The sequence below is a fragment of the Megalops cyprinoides genome, chromosome 9, assembly GCF_013368585.1.
Source record: "Megalops cyprinoides isolate fMegCyp1 chromosome 9, fMegCyp1.pri, whole genome shotgun sequence".
Taxonomy (NCBI): Eukaryota; Metazoa; Chordata; class Actinopteri; order Elopiformes; family Megalopidae; genus Megalops; species Megalops cyprinoides.
This window is the reverse complement of record NC_050591.1, coordinates 13,946,109-13,957,405: the sequence shown is the minus strand read 5'-3', so window position 1 is coordinate 13,957,405 and position 11,297 is coordinate 13,946,109. Positions and strand designations below refer to the sequence as shown.

Genomic DNA, 11,297 nt, shown 5'->3' with positions numbered 1-11,297 from the left:
CTCAGACCGCGCCGACGGGGGCCCCCCCTGCAGACGGCGGTCTCTGAGGGGGCACGTCACCTTCCGTTGGTCAGCTGATTCGCGCACGGGGCGAGTCTCCTCCCCTGGATCCTTAACGCTGTCTCGGCCGTCACAGTTCAGGCCGCCGCTAAAAAACTACACTACAGGGTTATAGCAGCTACGGTGCACTCCAGCAGAGCGTGAGTTTGCACGTTGGGTGTCCACTTCCTGTCCTAATAAGCCCTTGCGTCTTGAGTCCGTGGCTCAGTTGTACATTCATGGAGTCCAACCCCCCCCCCCCCCCCCCCCCCTCCTCCACCCTGTCCTCCTTCACAAAAGCGTCCAACAGGACAGGCGAATTTACCGCAGGACTACGCCATCGATCTGGTGGATCCACATTACTCCCACAGACCATATCTGCTGGCTGGCGCTCGCTCTGGCCAACCGCTCAATAACAGTCCATGTCCATAGCATCATGGCGATGGATTAGACTCGAAACCTATTGCGCTACATGCTACAGTGATAAAATATCCATTAAAAAACACAGCAAAAAATTAGCGTTGAAATCCACCCCATCCCCATGCTTTAAAAAAAAATTTAAACAGAAAGGAAAAGATTCGTCTTGTAACTGGGAATAAAAACGTATCCAATTCCCTGCACTGCAATAAAAGGGGTGCTGTCTTTTACACACAGTGCTTCTATCAGCTGTGACCAGGGAATGAGAAAGGATACATTTCCGTATATTTATCATATTTATACAAAATGAATTCACCTAAAATAGAATGCACAAATCCAGTGTTTAGCTTTTCTTAGTGTAACAGGAAGCTAGTGTTTACTTCAGTAAAAGAGAGGTCCATAGTGTCGTGTCTGACAGAGAGAAGCATGGTCCTTCTTCAGTAGTATTTCTGCTGTTCTGCTGCGAGCGAGTCCAGGGTGGGCTGGTCCCTGTGGCTGAGCAGTAGTGTGGTGTAGTTCAGCTGAGACGTATCCAGTTTCCTTGGTGGAACAGACAGACCCCCAAAAGGACTAAGGGAATGCTTGACCATACCCCTTCGCAGTGTCAGCTGACCTCTTGGCCCCACCCCGTCCAAATCGGAATGCTGCCTGAGCAGGGGGGGAGCCCTGCTGTGGTCAGGAATGGTGACAAAGCTGGGACTGGGGGGGGTCAACGGTAGGACATTTCAAGGGGTGGTCCCATTTGCAATTCACTGAAATTAATACACCACCCAGTGGCAGGAACACACCTGGATTTCAAAGATTACCAAATGTAGTGTAGTCTCCACAGAGGGATAGACAAGATATTTCTGAGGATGCCGGAGGGTCTCTCCTCCTTTCCTTTCGAGGGTTCAGTGGTTGTCCATCCCCGATGGCCGTGCCCGAGTGACAAGTAAAAACAAAAGAAAAAGGAAAAAAGGATAAAAGGCAGAGCATTTCAACAATTTCATCTTTTTTTTTTTTGCTCCTTTCCTAAGCAGCTTCCAGCCCGCCTTAGGCTTAAAATGCTCGACCACACGAGGAAACGTAAATCGGTTGCCAAGAGGTGTGCCCCGGTTTTCACGAGCGCATGACCGCAGTGTCATTTCACTGAGGGTCCATAACGAGTCTGCCCTCCTCACCGCGTCATTCGTCTTGGGTGTCGGGGGGGGAAAGGGGTGGGGGGGGTGGCTCTGGCTGACGATGTCTCTCATCTCATTCGGTTCTGCCTCATGAGGGGCACGATGCAGGAGGGCGGGCCTGCCTTGCTCAGGAAGGGGTGCTTCAGGAGCTCATTGGCCGTTGCTCTCTGGGCGGGGTCTCGCACCAGCATTCGGTCCAGGAAGCCCTTGAGAAGAGGAGATACCTGGGGGAGCAGAGCGGGTTCAAGTGAAGAGGAAGGCATAAAATAGCAACTCAGCTAATTACTAAGGACCAGGTAATCTAAAGTTTACTTTAAGGTGTCTCATAACTCAAGATGCATCCAATGGCAGCCTAAAAACCCACAACAGAATAGTCTAAACACATTTTTTTCAAACGTCAGGGATTCGTCAAATTTTTTGAAGTGAAATGCAGATTTGATAATGTCCTGATAACTGCACGCCCTGTATATGTAACTTGGTGAAGCTGGTAGGATGAATCTTCTGCTCTAAAGCTCATGCTTTAAGAGGCAGTAAAACGACAGGGGAATTGTGGGATACCCACCTTGTGGAGGTTCTTGAGCTTGGGTGGCAGGTTGTCACGGATCATCTTCATGGCTTTGAGGGGGGGCTCGTTGAAGTAAGGGGGCTCCCCATCCACCATCTCAATGACCATGATGCCCAGAGACCAGATGTCCACCTGGACAGGACAGAGAGGAAGACACGCCCATTATTTCGGAGCACAGCGACCAGGAGAGGGAGAATCAGAGCACAACGTTAGCAAATTAACTTTTGGTCTACTGACGTGACAGTCACACCACGGCTGGCAATGTTGACCTCGCCTTGACCTTAACAAGTCGTATTGCTTTGTCTCTTAGAAATCGCCGGCTGTTCCACTTGTACTTAACATACACTGAAGCTTTAAAAAAAATCAAGCCAGGACATATATGAAAAATGAATCTGGCAACAGTGTTTGGTTGTATGGGGTGATTTATGACATACCAGATAAATGCTACTTACCTCTGGTCCGTAGGGCAGCCTGGAGATCAGCTCCGGTGCCATCCAATAGGGCGTTCCCACCAGAGACTTGCGCCTCTGCACTTCTTTGGACACCTGGGCACAGAAGCCGAAGTCTGACAGCTTTATCTGAAGGGGAAGAGAAGGTGCTGTGTGAGACTCTCCTTGGTGTGAAGATGGAGAATGCATCACTAATAACAAGAATTTAGAATCCACAAAAGATTCTGTCAGATTTCATTGTTTGGTTTCGTTTTTCGAGCTGCGGCCTCCAATGTCAGGTCATGACTCAAATGCACAAAAGTAGGGCAAGCTTGTGCCCTACAATCTCGAAATCGATACGGAACCAACCAACAAGGACGGAGTTCCTATTTCCAAATGGAACTGATTATTTCAAAGCGGTATAACAGAACTGTTTTGCCTCGCAAAGAGCAAAGACACTTCGTTGAAGCTGACAGGAAACACGACTCACTAGTTTGCACGAAATGAGGGAGACTGCCACTCATCGGAATACAACATGTACCAATTAACTTGCGTGTCTTTGTGGTTACCTCATGCACACACATTGATAACCACTGACACTATTTTCCATTTCAGAAGTGGTGTGTAGCTTTCAAACTATCAATTCTTTATTATGGAACGTGCTGAGTTTTGATGTTCGACTGAGAATCCCACCTTTGACTGCTCTTACATTTTTACGCTTTTGAGTGACACAGACATAAAGGAGCTGAGACAGCAGTCTGCCGGAAAGCCACAAAACTGTGGGGCAGGGACAGGCCGAACAGGCTGCTGGGTATTTTCTGAGAAGGAGAACTGCCACCACTTTGAGGCACCTCTGTCAAATGTCCGCCTCATAAAGGAACTACTTTCACAGTTGTGTAAAGGAACTACTTTCAATCAGAAATTACAAAAGACAGGCACAGGGTGTAATAATAGACGCTTTCTATACTCCGCCTGCAGTGGCACCTTCATTTGACTCTTTACACCACCTTCCACATTACACAACACCTAAAGCGCGATTGCGATTCGCCAGCTTTACACTGGAGAATGCCAGCTAATTGCCGGGGTGGTACCACTCATGGTGCACTGGGTAAAGCTGCCTTTAAACCCTCTTGTGCACACTGTGCACATATGTATAAGGATAATAAAGCATTATTTTCAGAACATGACAACCTTTAGATTCTTCACTGTGTCCAAAGTGCGTGGATCAGCCGTTCTTATGGACTGTTTATTATGCCACCAGGAGCCTTTACAAACAGTGCTTTTCACAGGCTGTTTGGAACAACGTAGCGGGCTAGGATTAACCACGCCAGGTTAAAAACTCCACTTTGGTAGACTGTTTTGACCCGAAAGGGGCTGTAGATGTCTCCTTTCCTGGACTTTATTTCCAACTACCTGTGTGAGAAGGGTACCATGCTGTGGGCTTGTATGCATGGTAGCATACTGCAACAGCAGCAGTTGATGTTATAAGTGCAGAAAACGCAGACCTCCCTTGCACTACGGTTACAGAGGAGTCGGAGGCTGTGCAAAGCAGCAGTCTGACACTGTTAGCCTGCGGTTGCACGGGACACCAGCGCTGCCGTTGCCGAGAGTGTCTGCAGCCAGGCAAACGGGAAGCACTGGGAGCTGCCTCGGGGCCCTGCCTCTGTTCCCACAGCGTGAGCGGGGTCAGAGGCGGGCGCCTTTCGCACGAAAGCGGACCCTGGCAGGGCACGCTGGCGAAAAGCGGGTTTCCCTGTGGTGTGAATGGGGGATTCAAACATCTGGTGTGTCGGGTCAGCACTTTGCTGGTGAATGAAGTGAGCGAATGCTGAGTCGGCACTCCAGAGAAGAAACAAACAAACCCATTCAGTGAAAAACTGCAAAATCAGCTGCAGGGTCTCACACTGCGCAGAGGCTTATAGTGAGAATGACTTCGGCCCGCACGAACTTATGATTCAGACATTTCACTAAAACGCGGGGCTGTTCTCAGAGAGAAACAGCAACAGGCTGTTTTACAACTGTGATAATAACAAATACATTACATCACATTCTTTTAAACTGCACTTGAATTTCAAGTTGCATGAAAAAACTGTGGGAATTTGACAATGGGCTCAGGGAAAAGGTTTCTGCACACACTCGGTATGCATCATGTCATTGGGTGTCACAAGCCTGAGCTAGAAATGGTGCTCTTTTCGAATAGGGTGCCGTTTTCCATCCCTTTTTGCAAAACTGAAACAATCTTTATTTAAGGTACATGGACACTGAGGGGCCCTTAAAAAGTTACATTCAGAAGCTTTCGAGTTCACCACAACCAAGTTATCCTACAGGACAAACCCCGCTAGCTCTGGATACAAATGTCAGTCATATGAATACATGTATCATATAACTATCAACTAGGACAGTGCTGTGCCAGTCTGAAGCCTCTGTTTAGCAGCCATTACTGCAGACTGCATAAAGGAAGCTCACTGCTGCACCGCTCTGACCGCAACAAGGCTTCGTGCGAGGGCCGCCGAGCGCAGTGAAAAAGGGAAGGCCGGCCGCGGTTAGGAGGAAGTGAAACGTGTGCACACACGCCCCTGACGAGAAACAGCTGAGGGCGACTGCGTTTCCCCGTAAGCCCACCACAAACACAAGTAGCCTACCCAGCATGCCTCGCTGGAGCGCTGCCAACGCCGCTGCCGCCAGCGCAGGCTGCCGGGCGCAGTGCGTGGCGGGCGGGAACGCGTGACGGTTCCCACGCCGTTTTGAGCTTTGATAAGAGCTGATGTCCCCATCTGGCGGGCTTGCCCGTCTACCCTGGCGGAGGGCATGATTTGAACAGGCATGCCCGGCAACCAGACAAGAAGCGCGCCGCTCTGCCCCTTGCTTTCATATTCCTCAGCGTGCCACTGGACTTCAACCACTAACCGTCCTCAACTTTCACACATCACAATCCCTATTTCTAGCTTGTTCCACACTTCACCGGGCCTCATCAGACCACCATTTCTGTGGGTATTAGCTTTTATTCAGACGCATCCTCTAGAGCACCAGGTGGCCTGCTCTGTAATATCTACCCTGAAAAAGCAGCATGACTCATTAATTACCTAATCGCTAAAAGAATTTGACAGCAGCACAGCATGACACATGGAGATAACATCGAGGGTGAATTTCACTCGGATGCGCGGCCGCAAACGCAGGACTGCCTGTCCTCAGACGAGCGCTGGCAACATCCTGTGCATTTTGCAAGAGATGGCGCTAGCTTGTCATCTGAGGTTAGCCTTAGCCTGCGGTTGAGAACCACTGATTCAGACTTCAGTTTTTTTTTTTTTTTTGGCTTGTCATCAAGCAAGGGTGGGCAGTCTCTCTTGAGTCTATTTCTCAGCTCCTGTGACACGGTGTGCTACTGCTGCCTTTTAATGGGTACTTGGAGAGGACGGTGTCGGGTTTTGAGAGGGCACTGCGAGATGTGGGAGAGTGTGGGGTTTGGTGCTTACCCTGCCGTCTTGGGTGAGCAGGATGGAGTCGCTCTTGATGTCCCTGTGGATGACGCCCTGGGTGTGCAGGACAGACAGCGCCTTCAGGACAGACAGACACACTGTGGCGATCTGCTCCTCATTCATCCTGAAACAGACAGCAGCACAGGCTCATGTTTAACATCTGGAGGTGGTGCTTAAAGGCTCAGCAAACAAGGCAAAGTATACCAACGTCTTTTCCCAATACACAAACACAAATGTGTGGGAGGCTCTTCTAGTTGGCCATACAATACTACCACCTAGTGGTCTGAAGAGGAACTGCCGCAAAATCACAAACTTGCTGGTCCAGGAACAGAAATAAAGCAATATCTGCTAGCTACACCCTTTTCACAAAAATCTTTTTAAATGTATTTAGAATTGAGGTCAATCAATTGGCAAAAGTCACCTGGTGTGTGTCACGATGTCGGTCAGAGCCCCGCCCTCCAAGAACTCCATGACAACCCACAGCTCATCCCCTACCAGGTAGCTGTTGTACATCTCCACCACGTTGTCATGGTGATAGTCCCGCATGATCACCACCTGAGAGACATGAGACAGGTGTTACAGAGCTGACAGTCACTGACTCCTACGGGGCAAGGAGACACTGCCACAATGGATATCCATATGTATGTTAGAACTGTATGCCAGGACAGTGTTGGAGTCGACAAGCATACCAGGTGTTTGCATGTTGTCTGGAGTCTATTTACAGAATATAATTTCCACCAGAACCATAAAACAATTAGCACCGGATAAAGGGTGAAAATTAACTTGTAATGAATTAGTATATCATTTTAGACTGATCAGAGCATGAAGTATTGCATTGGCTTTGAGAACAGAACAAAAAGAACTGTAAGAAAGCGCTGCCAAGATTATGACAAAAAAGGGAACATTTTTTATATCACCTTGAATAGAATACTAAACAAAATTCTGGTTTAGGGGCTGGGGGGTGTTTGGCTTTCGCTTTCATCCAAACTTACCCAGAAACAGAAACAAAAACTGTGAGTAAAAGCAGCACAGTAGAGCCTTCGGTTTATAGGAGTCTGTGAACCTCGTGTTCACTAGTGGCAGAGGCACAGCCTTGCGGCTTCTGTGCAAAGTGCTGAGTGAGCTACTTATGCAGTCTGTGGCCAGCCTGAGCTTGAGCTGGCTGCCACTCTACAGCTGTCACGCTAAGCCAGTGCCTCTCAGTAAGCCTTGGCACGGTAAGTTACTGTGTGTGCCACCGTCAGGAAGTGGAAATGTGTCACTACAGCGAGGGACGGACTGTGTCGATAAACTATGAAGAACAGTGAGCAGCGACATGTTGGTGTCTCAAGCCTCAGCATGGAGGAACGCTGCATCGTTACTGCCACTGTGTAGGCAGAAGAACAGTGTGTTGGTACTATGGGGGGTGGAAAGAAGAACAGCATGTGGATACTAACGGTGTGTGGGAAGAACAGTGTGTTGGTACTGCCAGTGTGTAGGAAAGACAGTGTGTTGGTACTGCCAGTGTGTAGGAAAGACAGTGTGTTGGTACTGCCAGTGTGTAGGAAAGACAGTGTGTTGATACTGTTAGTGTGTATGCAGAAGAACTGGGCTTCGTTACTTCGGTTTGTGGGAGGAATAGTGCATCCGGACTGCTAGCGTGTGGGCATAACAGTGCACTGGCACTGCTGGTGTGTAGGAGGAACACTGCGTTGGTATTGCCGGTGTGTAGGCAGGATAGTGTGCCTGTACTAACAGTGTATGGGAATAACAGTGTGCTTGTAGTGCCGGTGTATGGGAATAACAGTGTGCTTGTAGTGCCGGTGTATGGGAATAACGGTGTGCTTGTAGTGCCGGTGTATGGAAATAACAGTGTGCTTGTAGTGCCGGTGTATGGGAATAACAGTGCAGCTGTAGTGCCGGTGTATGGGAATAACAGTGCGGCTGTAGTGCCGGTGTATGGGAATAACAGTGCGGCTGTAGTGCCGGTGTATGGGAATAACAGTGCGGCTGTAGTGCCGGTGTATGGGAATAACAGTATGATTGTAGTGCCGGTGTATGGGAATAACAGTGCAGCTGTAGTGCCGGTGTATGGGAATAACAGTGCAGCTGTAGTGCCGGTGTATGGGAATAACAGTGTGGCTGTAGTGCCGGTGAGTCCGCACCTCGTTGAAGAGCAGCTCGCGGCGCTGCTGCTTGCGCAGGTCCATCTTCTTGACGGCCACCAGCTTGCCGGTGCTCTTGACGGTGGCAATGCACACGATGCCCGTGGAGCCCTCCCCGATCTTGATGTAGTGGTCCAGGTAGGTGCGCGGGTCGCCGGGGTCCACCACCATCTGCAGGGCGGCGCGGAACTGCTCGTGGGACACCCGCTGGGGCTCCCTCTGCGGGGAGCGGCCCTGCTGGCCCGGCCCGGGGGCCGGGGGCCCCGGCTGCCGGGGAACGGGGCCCTGCGGCTGCTGGTGCTGCTGGGGGTGCGGGTGCGGGTGGGGGTGGGGCTGCGGCGGCTCGGGGCCCAGGGCCGGGTGAGACGAGTGGTGTGGGTGGGGGTCTCCCCTGGGCTGCCCCTGCGGCACTTTGCCCCCGCCCACCGCTGCCCAGCTCGGCCCGCTGGAGGGTCCGTTGTGGGGCGGGGCTTCGTGAGCTTTGCTGGGCTTCAGCTCCTGCGGGGGAGAGGGGAAGAAAGGGGGAGGGAGAGGGGCTGTCAATGGGCGCGAAAGGAACATGCTCATTTCTTCAGTACCACCTTTTCCATTACCGTTACTTCTTAAACACTGAATGCAAGGGAGAATTCATCTACATTTCTGCAATGCCGAAAATCATCCCTGTCTTTGCCTGTCTCAGTGAACAACTAACAAAGCAAATCAAGAAGTCCAGAAGAGAAAGAGTCTGACAACAGAGCTTGGTACATTTTGTTTGGAAAAAGCTCTGTGCGAGCACTGGGGACTTGTCTCCCACAACCAGAAAATAAACTAAACAGTCACACTGAGATGAGACTTCTTCAGTTGCGCTGTGAGTCACGGGCTAAAAACAATGATCTAACCAGCCACGTTTGCGTTGTTTGGGTAAACTGCACCATACACCCAGTAACATGCTATCATCTGCAGACATGAGTATGTTTTTCCTAATATATGAAACGACGTGAATGCCTGCTGACTTAACTGGTGCTGGCATTATCCACACCCACACTCGCAGACAGCGCTCTCTTAACCTCTCCACTCCCTGCTGTGTTCTCTACTGAGCCAAAAGAGGGGGGAAATAGCCTCTCAGTAACATGCACGAATACAACCCGAGACAACATGAAGGTGACTGCACTCTGACAATGTTTAATACAGCTTTCCCTCCGTTTGAAAAAGGGCTGAGGCCATGAAAGCACTGTGCATTTCAAAAATTCATGAAATGCATGACTTCCCCATTATTTCGAACTTAAACATCAGGGTTATGTACTCACGACCTCAGATAGCACATGTAAATCCTACCCTCCCCATTGAAATAACTGTAAAATAAAGCCAACATACAATGCAAATAAAAAAAAAAGCTTTTGAGTGATCTACCCTGAAATGACCCTGAGATGTGGATGGAAGAATGCACCGAACTAAACTGACACGAACATGATACTACTCATCAGAAAACCCATCCACGAGAGGCACTGAGACTGTTCATCTCTTGGGAAACAAGTGCACTCATTCCATTCTGTTTTGGTTCTGGTCACTACACATCAGAATTCAAGTTCTGGAGGCAGGTATTTCTGTTGATAGGAGGTTGGATGGATTGGACAGTTTCTACAGCTTTGAGACATCCCGGTATGACTACTATCACGATTAATGGGAGATGTGCTGATTTCAGCTCACGGAGCTAAAGTCCTTAGTGTGTGTGCCAGTACTTCGAGCAGTTACTTCAGAAGAGCGGTGTTCCCTTATTTGTCAATGGTACTGCTGCTAAAATGGATCATTCACACAAACATAAACACTTGCATATTAAAATAAATTCCCAGTAAGCCTACTTTATTGCCTTGTCTTTTTCAGCCCTCTAACTAGCTGTGCCACTGAGCCGGTCACGCTCTCTAACCCCGGCTCAGAATCAATGTTTCTATTTCACCCCTGACCAGCTTCCACAAATCGACACATCGATCCCACCCAAACCGCCACCCCGCTCCTCTCCCTCTCTCTGTGTGAGTGGCTCCCTTTCCTACCGGCTCTGATACGCACTGCTTGAAGCTCAATCACACACTATCGCATCACATTAACACATCACATTCATACGTGTAAGTAATAGCAGGACCCCCCCCCCCCCTTTCCCTGAGTGTCAAGGAGCTCCTGAATGTGAAATCCCCACCCCTTAACCCCTGCTACCTCTAGCATTTGATATTTTATTTTATGTGTAGTGTTGTGATGTATTTCAGATTCTGTGTTAGTGACTGCTTTATTGTAGTATATTTGGCTTCTGTTGCCGAGTCACATTGCACTTAAATTGTGGTACTGCTTGAATGGTGTTACGCTCACACTCACTGGTGGTTAGCCTGGTCTGACACTGTTGCTCATTTAACTTCAATAGACACATTTATGTTCTATTGTGCTGTCTGACAAATACATGTAATGTAATGTAATGTAACGTAATGTACTGAAATGTTTCTCTCTCAGTACCTGGCTGCTGGGGCTCCTGCCTCCGTCACTGTCGGTGCGGGGGTAGGTGTTGAAGGGCCGGCCCGTCTGCTGCGCCGTCTTCATCACCCCCTCCGTGACGGGGAGGTTGGGGGTGCGGATGTTGGGACCCGACAGGGGCCTCTTGTCGCGGGGGGACTGGGGGCTGGCGTCCCGGCCTGTGTAGCTGGACTTGGGCCGCTTGTCGCTGGCCCCCTCCCTGCGCACCACCTGGTCGGCGTGCCCGCGGGGCTCCCGGTCTCTGTGCGGGGGCGCGGGCGGGGCCCCGGGGCGATCCCGGTGGCGGCCGGGCTCCTGGCCCCGGGGCTGCTGCTGGGGGCGGGCGTCGTCGCGGGTGGACGGCCGCTGGGACTGCCGGGGGTCTGCTCCGGGGTGTTCCTGTCTGGGCCGCTCTCTGATGGAGGGAGGGAGGGAGGGAGAGAGAGAGATTGCTACTCCATCCATCCCAGTTAGAGATACATTGGGAACAAAACTGAGCACAGCCCTCCCAAGCTCCATTCTCTTAACCAGTTCACGTAATTCTAAGGCTTTTAAGGGCAAGAACATGTCATGTTCATTAACCTTTCTGCCTT

General features: G+C 50.2%; 1 protein-coding gene across 2 annotated transcripts in view; it reads right to left on the bottom strand.

Moving 5' to 3' along the window:
• Positions 1 to 1,163: 1,163 nt before the first annotated feature.
• Positions 1,164 to 11,297, bottom strand: part of pak4 (p21 protein (Cdc42/Rac)-activated kinase 4) — a 32,215-nt gene continuing 22,081 nt past the window's right edge. For both annotated transcript variants that reach the window (XM_036536503.1, XM_036536504.1), the window contains exons 4-10: positions 10,708 to 11,119; positions 8,230 to 8,727; positions 6,507 to 6,640; positions 6,083 to 6,209; positions 2,634 to 2,759; positions 2,179 to 2,313; positions 1,164 to 1,840 (exon numbers count right to left, since the gene is read on the bottom strand). In XM_036536503.1, the coding sequence (XP_036392396.1) occupies positions 1,685 to 1,840; positions 2,179 to 2,313; positions 2,634 to 2,759; positions 6,083 to 6,209; positions 6,507 to 6,640; positions 8,230 to 8,727; positions 10,708 to 11,119 (1,588 nt within the window). In that variant the 3' untranslated portion in view covers positions 1,164 to 1,684. The remainder of the gene's footprint in view (positions 1,841 to 2,178; positions 2,314 to 2,633; positions 2,760 to 6,082; positions 6,210 to 6,506; positions 6,641 to 8,229; positions 8,728 to 10,707; positions 11,120 to 11,297) is intronic.